At 32.8% G+C, this 16,113-nt stretch overlaps 1 protein-coding gene across 7 annotated transcripts in view; it reads left to right on the top strand.

The window, feature by feature from the left end:
* Positions 1-4,248, top strand: part of NLGN1 (neuroligin 1) — an 875,108-nt gene extending 870,860 nt beyond the window's left edge. For all 7 annotated transcript variants that reach the window (XM_079155132.1, XM_079155131.1, XM_079155135.1 and 4 more), the window contains one exon: positions 387-4,248. In XM_079155132.1, the coding sequence (XP_079011258.1) occupies positions 387-1,209 (823 nt within the window). In that variant the 3' untranslated portion in view covers positions 1,210-4,248. The remainder of the gene's footprint in view (positions 1-386) is intronic.
* Positions 4,249-16,113: the final 11,865 nt, after the last annotated feature.

Genomic DNA, 16,113 nt, shown 5'->3' with positions numbered 1-16,113 from the left:
TAAGCAACTTAGTAAGACCTTGTCTCAAAATAAAAAAAATAAAAAGACTGTGGATGTGGCTCAGTGGTGAGTGCTCCTGAATTCCATTCCTGGTACCAAAAATAAATAAACAGATACAAAGATATAAAGATAAATCTTGGAGTAGATAGCATCATGTCTTTTAGTGGGCAGAGAGGTTAAGAATGTGAGACCTATTTTTGTATATTTTCAACCATCCAGCAATCTGCCGGCTATGAGATTTAAATTTCTAAATTGACCCAAGTTAATGTTAAAATACATTCAAAAGCCTTCTTGAGTCACCTCATCAATCAACATTAAATTAATGATATTTTGGTTATGGATAAAATGAACTCATTCTCATAAGTATTTTTTTTTTTCTTTCCTAGTGACCCCAATCAACCAGTCCCTCAAGACACAAAATTTATCCATACCAAACCCAACCGATTTGAAGAAGTAGCATGGACCAGATATTCCCAGAAAGATCAACTTTATCTCCATATTGGATTAAAACCAAGAGTTAAAGAGCATTACAGGGCCAATAAGGTGAACCTCTGGTTGGAGCTGGTACCTCATCTGCATAATCTCAATGACATTTCTCAGTATACCTCGACAACAACTAAAGTGCCATCAACTGACATCACTCTCAGACCTACGAGAAAAAATTCTGTTCCTGTCACATCAGCCTTTCCCACTGCCAAGCAGGATGATCCCAAACAACAACCAAGTCCATTTTCAGTGGATCAAAGGGACTACTCAACAGAGCTGAGCGTCACTATTGCAGTCGGAGCATCACTGTTGTTTCTGAACATCTTGGCCTTTGCAGCCCTGTACTACAAAAAGGATAAGAGGAGACATGATGTCCATAGAAGGTGCAGCCCTCAGCGTACTACCACCAACGATCTGACCCATGCACAAGAAGAGGAAATCATGTCCCTCCAAATGAAGCACACTGATTTGGATCATGAATGTGAGTCCATCCATCCACATGAGGTGGTTCTTCGGACCGCCTGCCCCCCAGATTACACACTAGCTATGAGAAGGTCACCCGATGATGTTCCCTTAATGACACCCAACACCATTACAATGATTCCCAACACTATACCAGGAATTCAACCCTTACACACATTCAATACATTTACTGGAGGACAGAACAATACTCTGCCCCATCCCCACCCCCACCCCCATTCACATTCAACAACCAGGGTATAGCCAGATAAGAGAAACAAACTATTTTTTTTTTTGATGGATTGCAGTAAAAAAATTACTGAAGATTCCTTGGCTTTCAACCTACAAGACTCTCATTATTTAAATAAGGAGGAATATTATGTGAATATACATATCAAGAACTTTGGGGGTTTTGAAAAAAATGAATTGTATATATATATACACAAATCAACTATAAAAACAAATTTCAATTGCTTGAAGCAATTGTTCTGAATGATACTTTTTCATTCACATTCAAGAATTAATTTTTTGAAGATTTAAGTTGCATAATGGAATTAGGCATGTGGAACACCAAACAGGAAAGAACTATGTCTGAAATATAAAAAAATTTAAAAACAACTATGAATATGCACAAGGGACACACCAATGGAATGTCAGATAATTTTCACCAGTTTTTATTTGGAGCTGTTTTATTGTGTAGACCATATTTACATATTTGGATAAGTACACAAAGCACCAATGCTGTTAATGGCCTTAGCGGAGGCTCATGCTGAAATTTGCCAGTAAAACAAAGGAGTTTAAAGACTGGCAGGTACAACATTATCACATAAGTGCTGTCAGTATAAAGTTGTGGGGATAAAGGAAACTGGATATTTTTAGCACGATGTGCATGATAATTTATATGCTTGGTGGCTGTGCTGCTGATTAAGCCGTAATTAAAATTCTTCTCATCCCATTGGAGTTTTTAATAGAAGCTTCCTCCATCAATTGGCAGAACCTAAAGAAGATTTTAAGGGGCAAAAGTAATTACAGTAAAATAATTCACAGTAGCTTCAATAATAGAAGGAATTAGCTATTAAAGGTATTTGAAGAAATATAGGTATAGTGGTGAATACTCGCTGATATGAATCCCAGAGAAAAATTTCCTGTGTTTTTAATGTTCTTTTCATTCACATCTAAACAATTTATAGAAATATAGCCCTAATTGGACATGTGTTACCAGCTCTATAATTTGCTGTGGTTTTTGTTACTCTGTATTTTGTTCCTTTTGGTAAGGTGAAGTGTGTCCAAAGAGTTGTTTGAAACAGTCTTTCATGATATGAAGATGCCCCAATATTACCACTCTGATGACAGTTCTCAGTTAATTGATTTACTCATGTTGCATGGCAAAATGTTTACCAACAATAATTCAGTATAAAGTTATGTCCCTCTTCACATCACTTATCTTTCTTACTGAGGTTCATTCACTGAAATTTACTCACGCAATCTCAGTAGAGTGCGACATAGATAAAGAACCTAGGAGAGTTAACACCTGGAGGATTTTAGTCTTACACATGTGTGTGATTTTAAATGAATATTCTAAGATCACAGGAAACTCTTCATTCCCCTGTTTACCAGTAATATCAGTATATCACTGACCTTTCCAAATGTTTGTATATGTAATCTGATGTACATTTATATTAAAACAATGAGATGGACTTAAAGAGCACATCCTGATAAATACTTTCTCTCTTACCTGTACTATATTTCTATTAGACTAAAGTTATGTGATTTTTTTTTACATTTTTTCAGATGACTAGCAATTTTGATAGTTTGTAAGATAATGCAAAGAACTTTCTCTGACAAACTAACTGCAGTAACAGAAACCTTTCTTTTCAGTTACTCTTTTTCAAGAATGAAAGCTTATTATACAAAAGAAAAAATTGTATACTACTTGATGGAAACAACTTTGTACATCTTGGCCATGTCACTGGTCATTGCGTGAAATAAAGATAATCTGGATAATGACTATTAGTCAAATGCTAAGAGACATGATCTTTGCTCATTAAAGAGCTAAAATGTTTATTGCTGTTTTGTCTTTTTTTACAAAACAAAAACGAGAAACATGACTGTCTCAAAGGGTCATTTTTCTAGACCAGTCAGGTTTTTGAAGACATATAGGTAACTTCTACAGAAAACATAATCACGTGCATAAGTCAATTCTTGTCTAAGATTGAAACTTTAACATTATGAATTTATAAGCTCCAGAAACTCTTGAAAAATATTAGCTTTGTATTTTTAAATACCCTTTTTGTGAAAGTGTTTTAGAAATAAAGTGCCAATTGTTTTCAGTTAGAAACACAGTTTCCAATTCTGATCATCAGGGAAAAGGTCTATTGGAAAGAAATGTGCAATGTTTCATGAAATAAAAATATCTAGGTTCATAATATAAGGGTAATTAAGTTGTCATAAAATAACAGATAGAAAGTTATCCTTCTAAGAGAACTTACAATTGCTGAGCAAGACATTAAATGATACTAAAAGATAAAAGTTCATTTCAAGGAATTACTTTGATTATAATTTCTCCTTCCAATTATGATCCATCAGTAAAATGCAGATATGGCTCCAATAAAAATCTCTGTTAGAAGCAAAACGTCTTCAAAATCCAGAGTGGTCTACATTCAGTCTTTGACTGATGTGGTTATGCTTTCAGACTGTGAACTGCCAATGTAAACAAATAAAAGGAATTGTTTGGCATCTGAAATATTGTTCAATCAGAAGACTGTCTTTTACTATATTGATTAAACAAAGAATGAAAACAGAAATAGAATTGACAGCAAAATAAGAAATGTATAAATACTTTCATAGGCATTGCTTCACCTGGCAAAATCAAACTTTGTATTGTTCCACTGACGGCCAAATTTCTCCCTACCTACCTATTATTGGACCTTTATGCATACATCAACCTGTCTATCTATAACATATCTGACATCTACTTCATATTAATTTGTGGGAAAAAAAGCATTACCCTATTTAATTCTCTAAAATTTAAGAGAACTTTGCAAAAGGCAGAGCAGCCAGGTTTTATTGCTGTTCTCAAGTCAAGTGGTAAAGTCATTGTAAATGAGTGTTAGTTGTTAGTTTTATAATCACAGCCTCTAGTTTTCTGGATGAGAAACAATGTCCCACATTAAGCAGAACATTAAGAACTGTTTTCAAAGCTGCAACATAAATTTTTAAATGCAAGAACTAATTTGAATACTCAATAAATTTTAACCAATATATTTAAAATGTATTTCTTTAGATAACAGCTTCCTTTAGGGAAAAAAAAGTAAGTACTAAAATTAAAATAATATTTTGGCATTATTTATTAATTCAGATTTTTTTGATTCAGATTACATTGTAACAAAGCAAGGCTGCTTAGAATTTATATAAACATTAAGCCAAAATGAACTTTATTTTATTGTTTTACTTTTCTATAAACTTCTTGCCAAATGTTTACTAGAATAATGTTGTTTTACAGTATGAGGTTAGAAATATTAAAATTTCGTAGTTTTAAATTTGTTATTGAATGTGTTGACTGTGCACAAAATCTGGTTAACTACTATAGATATTTAATAAATTTCATCATTAATTTTATGTAAATTGGAACATAATTTGCTAAAATGTTACAAATATCCAGTTTGGAGATATATTTTCAACTCAAAAAGAAAATCTGAGTGTGGCTAATGTCATTCTTTATTTAGAATTTAAAAGTTGACCAAAAAAATTCTTAATTCAGACTTCTTAATCTATATAACATGGAAAGAGCAACATTTAAAAAAATATATCAACCATGTTTACTAAGTAGAAGAACGGGATGGCAATAATTTTCTTACAGAAATGAAATGCAAAATTTCAATGGTTATATATACAAAAATTTTGGATAATCAGTTATTTCACCTGTTGGTATATTCATACTCAAATGCAAATTATTATTAAAAAAAGGATACAAGAAATGTGGTAAATGTGTTCCAGCTTTAAAGACACTACTACATAGAAATTACTGGGATTCTTTTCTTTGGCGAGTTTCACTGAAATACTTTCACAGGACAATATGAGTGGAATTTTTAGGAAGTTGTGAAACATCACGGCAATTCTTTGATGTTAATAATTTTATTTTTGTCTGTGGTATTGGTTCAAGTTACTGGCCTCTTCCTTCATTCCCAATAATTAGTTGTTACAAACTATCACTTTTTAATGTGAGTGAAAATTAGATAATTTGGTTATACTTGTGAAAACATGCTCCCAAATAAATTCAATTAATGGGCACTTCCCTGCTGAGGTTTTTGTTATTATTCATTTAATTATCTTGCCAAGCTTTACGGTTACAGCAATTGTTTTAGCTTTTTGTCAATTAAATAACAGAACGTCTCCAATAGCCTTACACCTTTCCTGCACTTGATATGTTAACAACATACCAATATGCACTTGAGATTTCCATTGCAACCTCCAAAGTTCCTTAGAAACTTCAAGTGACCAACTTGATTCTTTTCCATAAGCATTGAGATTTGGTTATAGTGTGACATTTTGCTGTACTTGTTATATGCAGGCCAGAAGTTAATTCCATGTGATTAGGGTTGTGGAGAATACAGAGAGACTGAAATAACCATGTGCAGGGCTTAAGTGCCTTTTCCTTTTGGAATTTTATTTATAAAAATTACCTTTTTTTAATTTACAGATTTTGATTAATTTGATTTAAAAGGCAACCTATAATGAGGTTCACAATTGCCATTAAGAAAACATTTGGTAATGTATACAATTACTTTGAATTTTGTAGGCTATCAAATGGGTTCAAAGGAGTCTTTGGAAAGAATGAAGTGATTACTTTTTTGAAAAATAATAACTATTCAGGCATCTGATTTGATGGTACTTAAGAACAGAAACTTAAATCTCTAACAAACTTTGAAATTTTCTAAATATTGAACTTAATTTAGAAATCTGAAGTTATTAGGAACAAGCATAAATAAGATACATATATAATTTTTCTACCCATCCATTATGTACTATATCAAACATATACCTTATGTACAACATGATTTATAGAATATTTATGATAGCCCTTTCAGATCCATATATTACAAATAACATTATATAGCTTCCTAAATTTGTAATAATGTGACAGAATTTAGTACTCTACAGAAAACCAAGCCAAAGTACTAGTAGTGTCATATTGAAATAAATGATGACAAAGCTTTAAAGAGATTTGTAAAGGCACCGTAATGAACTCAGTAGCCGAAGTTAAAACAAGGGGACCATTTTTGAATACCATTTCCAGAGTTGATATCTATATTAGACGAAGTGTTTAAAAAGTTTTAGTGTTTTTGATTCATTCTTTCTCTGCATTCATATCGATTAGCAAATTAATGCGTCATATATTATGGTTTTTGTAAAAAGGGCCATTGGGTTGTCATGAATCAGTTTGTGTTTGGACATCCATGGCTTTCATTAAAATGCATTTATTATCATGAATAAATATTACCATATTTTCCAAGTTGTGTTGACTATTTTTAAATTCAGAAATAATTTTTTTTCTATTTGGCATTCCCAGAAAACATTTCTAAGATCAGTGTCCCTGATCTTAGACAAGATAAACAACTTCTTTATCTTGCCCATACATGTGGTGACAGTTCTGGTTTGATGGAAACAATAATATTTTTATGTTCTGTTTATTTATTGGTGGATTCAGGGAAAGAACATGGAGCATAGTATTTGGGAATTTGGTCATAACTTGTCAGAGCAGAAGAGAGAAAAGAGGATGTAGGAGAAAGGAGGTAGGTAAGAAAGGAAAAGAGAAACTTTCCCATTTGAAGTTAGTTTTGACTTGAAGTAGTTAGTTAAATAAATAGAGATGTGTTTATAAAAAGGAAAACAAAGAATTTAAATAAATACCTTTAAATCATAAGTTTATTGTCCATAGAGAACAAGATTAATAGCATGTTAGAAAATTCACTCAACTTTATCCTTGATCCAAGTCTCAGTCAAATTGTGTCCCTAGAAATAAAGAAAACTAAAACTTGGAATAATATATTTTTAATCTTAAACTATCCAATCAGTAATGAACTTAGGAGAAAAAACTATGTTATATATGGCCACCTTTTATCTGTATAACCCAGCAAACAAATAGGACATCATGGAATTTCCCCATACATGGCTTAAACATCAATGTTGCCCAATGGCTAAAGAAAATAAGTGATGCTGTTTTGTAGATCTCTGTGGCTATATATGGTCATTGGTAAAAAAAAAAAGTGGTTCCAAAACACATTCTAAGAGTTCACTTTCTATAATAGAGTTTTGATTTTTGTAGAATTTGGTGTTGTTAGATATGAATACAATTTTCACAGCCTTTTTACATTCACTTACAGGTTGCAGAATGTTATTTCTGAGTTCAAAAAAAGTCCCAAATATATTCTGTAAATGTTATGTAAAAGCAGTATTTTCCAGTGAAGTGCCATAATTTGAAGTACTTCCTACTACCCCATTTCTTGAGAGTTGCTTTGAATATCTCTTTAAAACATTTCTATCTCCCCTGAAAATACTCAACTTCACTCACAGAGCTATCTTCCTCTGCACCACAGGGGATCTTCCCAACAGTTACTACAGCTTCTATTTCCATGAACTGTCTCATTACTATTTATATCTTCTTCTTCAAGTGTGTGGAATTTGTGAGACAAGTCTTAAAAGGCAATCTAACTGATGGCTTGGCAATGCTTCCTCTGTTTTCAGGCAGATTAGAAGCTACATGAATCAAGCAATGAGAGGAATTAATCACTCATTCCTTCATAAATGGTGGCTAGCATGTGTCAGACAGTGTGGTGGATGTTAGATGCATGGACCAATGCTATGGCTTACCCACTAATATACATAACTACTGGAATAATTTCAAAAACTTAAATTGATTCAGATCCTTTTCTGTGCTATCCATTGTAGCAAATCATTGCATAATGCCCAATAGTACGTCTTATATGTCTCAAAATAATAAACAAAAAATAATATGTTGGAGTTCAAAGCAGTATTGGTTAAGTTTTCTGACTAAGTCCATCAGTCAGGGTAGGTCGTAGTTATCTTTCCCAGCAATAAATATGGCTATATCTGAAGTCTTGCTATACTATGACAAAATCAATCATGGAATATGAAACGTACAGCTTAAAGTTCATCTCATCCAGACCATTAACTCATTTCTTAACCTTCTGCCACAATTCCAGTTCGTGGTTGCAAACCACCACAGGTCTGGAATTCTGAAATATCTGGCTACATTTTAGATATTTTGGAATTTTTTCCTTTTATTGATCTATTGCAGATTTTTTATAGTTATAAAATCTCCATCACCTGACTTACTTTTAAATATTTGAGGATTCCTATCATCTTTCTCATAAGTCATTTTCTGTTCAAGGCAAAATATTCCCATTTTCATTACAAATAGCTGAGTCTGTTCTCCATTTCAATTACTCATTGTTCCTTAAATATGCTTTCAAGCCAAAGTTTCTTAACAAGTATATCAGGATTAACCATAATAAACCCTTAAGTATAGTTGACCTTTGCCTAATAGACTACTATTACCAAATTCCTTATTATAAAAAGTTATTTTAATATAACTTATGATAGTATTGCCTTTTTTAGTGGGCACAGAATTCTTTTAATTCAGATTGAATCCTATTTCTTACTAAAACTCCTTAAATGTTCTACATGTGTTTCCAAGCAAATTATAATTCACATTATCCTCATATATAGATATTAAACATTATTAAATAACACTTCATTAGATTCAGAATATCATTCCAGCCAATGAAAACTTTTTATCCGTCTTAGAGTAATGAAATCTAAGGGTTGATAAATAACTTCTAGCTTCACCCATGTAATTATCAAAAATTATTATACCGAATCAGGTGGAAGATGAAGTTCTAGAGGAATGATAAACAGAGGTTGTGTCTGTAAGACTGAGAAAAATAAGAGTTGACATTTATTGAGCACTTCCTAGTTCTCAGGTTCTGTATCACACCTCACAATGAACCACTACACAGCACTGTCAAAATGACCACTTTTGATATGCTAATTTGCTAATTTGTTCTTTTAAAAATACTCATTAAGGATCTGCTGTATATGCCAAACTACTCTTTGGTGACAGAAAAGTAAATAGAATGTAGCCCCTGTTCTCATAGGACTAGCAGTCAATGATTTTACCTTCCTTCATCTACAAACAATACAAGAGATACTATCAGAATATTTGCAGGATCTCTTTATTTCCATTTAAAGTATTTGAGTGCCATCATAGTCATCCTTGGTAAGAAAATTGGTCTAATTGCTTTAGATTCTTTCTTTGGGCATTTCTGTGTCACCAGTGACTTATATTATATGATAGGAGACATCAGAGATAAATAATTCTCACAGCAATCACCTGTCGCAATGAAGATATTCATTTAGGTCACCCAACTGTAGTTTAAAATTGCATTGTTTAATACCAGAAGTAGGTCCTAGAGTTATAGCTTACAAATAGGTCCTAGAAAGCTTGTTTAGTATATGCCAGGCCCTGGGTTGTACTCTCAGGACAGGAAAAAAAGAAAAATAAAGAGAGATAAAGATAGAGAGAGAGAGAGAGAGAGAGAGAGAGAGAGAGAGAGAGAGAGAAAGGGGATGGGAGAGGGAACAGGGAGGATAAAAGAAAGGAAAACTACAAAGTATTTTCTAGTGAAACATAAACATCTCTCACACTTCAGATTCTGATCTTTTAGTTTCATTCCTTAGAGAAATTGACTGTTACCAACTTCTATAGATATTTGTACAAGTATTCTGTTCATATGCAAACACATGCAAATGTGCATTGTCTGTGTATATATGTAGGGAGCATTTATGTATATGTTCTCTTTAATGTATCTGTACATGTTCTATGTGAGAACATATATGTCATTTTTATGGAAAAAAATAGAAATAAATTTAAAAGTCTCAAAAGTGCCAGGCATAATGGCACATGTCTGTAATCCCGGCCACTCAGAAGGCTGAGGCAAGAAAATTACAAGTTCAAACCAGCCTCAGAAACTTAGCAAGGCCCTAAGCAACTTAGCAAGACTCTGTCTCTAAATAAAATATAAAAAGGGCTGGGCATGTGGCTTAGTGGTTAATTCCCTCTGGGTTTAATCCCCAATACCAAAAGAAGAAAAATTCTCAAATTTTTCCTTAAATTCAAGGCCACACCAACCAAAGTTGCATCCAAATTTATTTATAGACCTGAGATGGCTACAGGTCAAGAAAAAAATAATATGGAGCAACTACTTTTTCTACCATGTTTCAAGGGTTACTGTAAAGCTATTGCTATTAAAACTGTGGTATCAGTTCAGAGAGGGCCAAATGGAGAATGATAGTGAACTTATAAGCAGACTTATGAAGAAGGAGAAACTTGTTACATGCTAGAGTGGCATTACAGATTAAGAAGAGAGGATAGACTAGCTTTAAACATCTATCCACATGGGGAAAAGTAGCCCTATGTTAGAATACATATAAAATTTTATCCTAGTGAAAATATAAACATGCCAACCAAGTTCATATATTTTAGAACACAGAGGGAAACACTGTTATATTCTTGAAATAATGATGGAGTTATTAAATGAGACAAAAAACTAAAGGGAAAAACTAAAATGTTAAAATTGAAATATTAATATATAAGGTAACAAGATTTTTAAATGACAACAAGCACCTACAAAAACTGAAAAATTGCAGCATCAATAAGCAATGAAGGATTAATTCATGAGTTACATTGAGAACTTTTGTAAATCAGTAAGGAAAAATTAAGCTGTAAGGTATTGTGGATTAAAACATTCTTTGCTTCTTTCCTCTACCTAATCCTCACAAAAATACACAAGGACTAAAAAATGTGGAAACCCATCAAAATGAAAATAATTGGAGAAGAGAGCAGCTGAGAAATTTTAAGTTTAAGGAAGGTAAAAATTAAATAAAATAAAGACTTAAAATATAATACAACTTATGAAAAAAACATAAATCATAATTGGAAAAATTAAGAGGTGTTTTATATAACTCAAGAAAGAATTATATATAAATAATAATTTCAAGAAGGGAGATTAAATTGAAAGAAATTCAAGGCATAGAAAAATACCTAAATAGAAATAGATGATAAGAAGAAAAAGTTCAAGTTTTTTTCCAAAAAAGGAAAGAAGGAAGGGAGGAGCGGGGAAAGGAAGAAGGAGGAGAGGAAGGACTGAAAAGAGGGAGAGAGGGAGGAAAGAAGAAGAGAGAACTCAAGCATAACTGACAGACAAAGAAGATTCAACGTGTGTGTGTGGAATCCCCAAAAAAGTAAACAAAAATGAGAGAACAGAACAAATACAATAAAAACTGTAATTCAAAAAACCTTACACAATATAATGATGCTATGCTTTGAAAGAATATACTGAGTATCAGAGGACACTCACCAAAAATGATCAACCCCACAACAAACCCAGTAAGATAACTGCATATCAAAGAAAAGTGCCTTTGAACAGTCACACCACAGCAAAAAGACCAAATCTCCTAAGATGGAATATTTTATAATATAGATTATCATCAGACTTCAAAATAGATGAAAATAAAGTACCATACATAAAATGCTCACGGAAAGAGAATGTAAGTCAGTGATTTTTACATCCTGCTATAAACTAACTTTTCTATAAGTATGAATACCACAGACACCTTAATATTGTTTCCAAGAGTGCTTCCTGGAAATTTTACCAGAAAAAGACCATCAGACAAATTTAAAGGTGACATTGACTTGAGGATTAATGATGGGCATTGAAGATATATTTACTTAGAAACTAAGATGGCGAGTACAGTAGACCTTGGCTATAGGACAATAGGAAAATTGTAGTTACTTTCAGTAGTCACAATTTGTGGAGGTAGTGCTGTCACTACTCAGAGACTGGTTTCTCTGGACACCGAATACAGCAAATGAGGAATACAGTGATATGCAATTCTAATATTCCTGTCATCTTTGAGAGTCAACAATCTTATTATAGTAGGAAGAATACTCTAAAGCTCCTGTAGAAGTGTGGTTTGGATTTTAAAGTGGAAGTATCAGAACAAACTCTGAAAATGTTATTCAATGACCAAGACAGTGGCAATGAGTATCTCTAGGACCCAGATTGTAATCTTAATATAACATTCCCCATTTTAAAATGTCACATCATGGACCCAAACAGAGAGAGACAGAGACAGAGTTAGAGAAGGGGATAAGTATATGTGAGTCTGGGGAACAAACTTAACAAAAACAAACCTGAAACATCTTGTCAAAGATTTCTAGGGATGTATCTAAAGGATTCAGGAGTCAACTTGAAGAATATCCCTCTATCTAAAGATAGGAAAATTTGTGTATCAATAAGAAAATTTTCAACTGATTGAAACGAATGAAATTTAAATTCTCAAGTTAATGATGACTAAGGAAAAAACTCATATGCTTCTTATGAAAGATGACTAAAATACAATTTATTGTTTTTAAAACTGATAAAGAAAAAAAGTATTTGTCCTGCCATTCCTCTATGATTAATACAGCTAAGCAGCCAAACAGTCCATGAGAATTTATTCTTTGAGAAGTATTTCAGCTTTTTTATTATTAATTTTATTGGTATATTATAATTATACATAGTAGTGGGATTCATTATGATTTCATAAACACAGTATAATTTGGTTGTTCCATTCCTTATACCTTCCTTTTCCGTCCCTTCATCCTTCTCCCAATTCACTTCCACTACTTATTGGTCTTTTATTTTTCAGAGGTCCTTTTCTTTCCTTGTTTTTCTCTAGCTTCCACAAATAACCCTTGACTTTCTATGTCTGGCTAAGCTCACTTAGCATGATTGTTCTCCAGTTCCATCCATTTTCCTGCAAGTGGCATAATATTGTTATTTTTTATGATTGAGTAAAGCTCCATTACATACAAATACCACATTTCCTTCATCCATTTATCTGTTGACAAACACCTAAGTTGGTTCCCTAACTTGATTATTGTGAACTGCACTGCTATAAACATGGGTATGTGTGGATCAATGTGTGTACACCAACTTTAATTCTTTTGGAAGTATTTCAGCTAATGAAAGAAGTAATCATTGTGTTAGAATTTAACCGTCCTGTCACTCCTAGTGAATCAGTGGGTCTAGCTATTAAACATCAATGACTGGAAACATCACAAAAAATAGAAACTATCAGTAATTGTGTGACTCTGAGAAGGAAGTAGACTCCACCACCTCTGAAAAGTCTTACACAATGAAACAAGCCTTTATTCAATGAAGTCTCTAGATTCAACTGTCAGGAAATATATTGGACAGGGAATAATACATGTGTCAAAGGAGCAGGTTAAAATATACCATGGCTTTGAAATCAGCAACAGACTATTGAGGATCTTACCAATTTCCTGGTTTCTTTAATGAATTAATTGTAAGAAAAATGAAGGTAAAAGTTTAAATTAAAAGAAACATAAGAACTTTTGAAAACTTCCTGCCTCAGGAAGAACCATTGAATGATAGAACTGTAAAGAAAAGTAAGGCAGCTAGCAAGCCCAAAAATAGTGTTTGTTTATGGGGGAGGAAAGAAGTCGTGATTGAAATGGTACATGTGGAGGCCTTTTGAGGGTGGCTTGCAAAGTTTTATTTCTTAATGTGGGTGTTTTTCTCTAGAGTACAATGATGTATTAAACCAAACATTTATTTCATAAGGTTTTTCGTACTTGTTATATTTCACAATAAAATAAATAAAATGTAATAAAATAATACATGAAAATGTTTCAGACTGAAAAAAACATAACTCTGCTCATTGAAAGGGCTGCCAACTGCCCAGGGGAATAGGCAGAAAATGCACCCATATGGAACCCACGCCAAGATATCAGAAAAGAAGGAAAGTTCCCAAAATTTCCTGAAGCTTCCCACAGAGTGTTTCTCAACATCAGCTTTGAAAGCTAGAAGACACTAAATAAACCCCTTCACAGTTTAAAGGGAAATTATGACCAACCTGGAGTTTCATATCAAAACAAAATTTGATTCTAGCCTTTCAATCCAAGAAGGCATGAATCCAGGGAGAAATCAGAAGGAAACCACTACTCAGGAGGCTCAAGAACTGATGTGAACCTGGAGAACCCAGAGAAGATTTCTCTAGAACAAAGTAGAACCTGATAGAATATCCCGTGTGTTTCATCACATGAAAAAAAAATTATTTGTATGGATTTTATAATTTTCTTGCTAAATTTGGAATAGATGTAGGAAGCTAAACAACAAACAAAATGGTAATTGTTAATGCAGAGAAAACCAAAAAGTATTGTAGGAAATCAAATATAAGCCTCAAATACATATTTGTGCACATGAATGAAAATATGCTTAAGTGATATTCTTTAGTATTCTTACAAGTACAGATTGAATCAAGGGTGTTTTCATTTTTATAACTATTTCCTGATTGATTTTCAAAGATGATATACAAATTAACACTCCCACCAAGTGTATTACAGAACCCATTTGCTACCCTGTAGCCAAAAATGTGATTATCAATTTTTTATCTTTTCCATTTTGAGATAAATGGAATGTCATTATTGTATTAATTTGCATTTTTAAATTGAGGTAAAACATCTTTTCTTATACTTATAAGCCATTGTATTTCTTTTTATATTTAATGTATTCCTTTAATTTGTATATATTTTCTATTTGTTTTTTTAATCTCTTCTTATGGAATTATAAGAGCTCTCTATAGACAAATAAAATCAGTACATTTTGACATATGTGTTGTAAATAATTTGATCAACTTTCCTTTGAATTTTGTTATTTTGTGCTAGACAGAAATGCTTGCCCTCTATTATTTAAATGTATCAGTATTTCCATTATGTTTTCCCGGGTATGTTTCCTGCTAACAAAGACTTTCTCCATTACAAGATTTTTCTTTTCTTATATTTTCTTCTGTATTGACAGCTTCAGTGTTTATGGTAAAATCTTCAGTCCCTCTACAATTTATATTGATATAGCAGGTAAGGATGGGGGATTTAAATTTATTGTCTTCCTCAACAATTCAAGATGTTAAAATTCAGACCAGAGTAAAATGAATTGTTTTACTGTAAAGCTGAGCATTTTACTTTCAGCTGCTGAATTCTATAAGACCACAGAAAAATAAGATGCTAGCCAAACCACATGAGGATCATCACTACCTCTGTCTTATTCCATGTCAATAACTGAAATCCACTTGCCCTCCTACTACGTGATATCCCATTCCAAACTTATCCCAAGAAATTGGAAAATTATCTGACCAGTAAGGGATGGCCTCTGACTGCAAATCAGTGTTCTCATAGATGTCAATTATAAAGCATATGCACACCTCCAGACTATATTATAGAATATTTTTATTATTAATTTACACACAATATTTGTACATATTTATGTGGTACAGTGTTACATTTCAATGTATGTATACAATATGTAATGATCAGGGGAATTAGTATATCCATTGCTTTAAATATTTATAATTTCTTTCTATTGAGAATATTCAAAATTCTCTCTGCTACCTATTTTAAAATACAGGTTGTCATAGTTATCCTACCATGCTAGGAAACAGAAATTATTCCTCATATCCAACTTTACCCCTACACCTATTAACCACCCTCTCTTTGTCTGTCCCTCCCTCACACCTTTCCCAGGCTCTGATAACCAATATTTAGTAATATTCTTTCTTTACTTCTGTGAGGTTTAGTTTAAGTGTTACTGAATACTAGACTAGCATAAGAACGAAAAGTTCACAGAGCCCTGTAATAAGAAAAAAAAAAAAATGGAAAGAAAGGTACCATGAGGAGGGAATACTTTGATTTAGGTTGGAGGCAGAGAAGAGCAACAACAAATGTACACCTTCACCTGACCCTGAACTCCAGACCTCAGGCAAGTGCAGGAGAGGTGCTGCAATAGGATTGCCAAGGATTGCCACCAAGTATGGTATCCTGAAGACAAGAGTAGCTGTCTTGGCATCTTTAAGATACTCTACTTAGCGGTCTTGGTTTCTTCCCAGATTAAAGCAACAGAATAGTTAGCTCCCTGAACTGTTGGTAAGAAAGATCTTGCTCAAGAAATTACCTAACTTCTCCATTGCCCAAGACCTCTACTGCATCTGTACCTCTCCAGTTATCATTTCTTGATGTTGATTCTTTGG

Source organism: Sciurus vulgaris, assembly GCF_902686455.1.
Source record: "Sciurus vulgaris genome assembly, chromosome: 10".
In the NCBI taxonomy this organism is placed as follows: Eukaryota; Metazoa; Chordata; class Mammalia; order Rodentia; family Sciuridae; genus Sciurus; species Sciurus vulgaris.
Note: the sequence above shows the minus strand (reverse complement) of the source record. Positions and strands in the feature narration are given on the sequence as shown.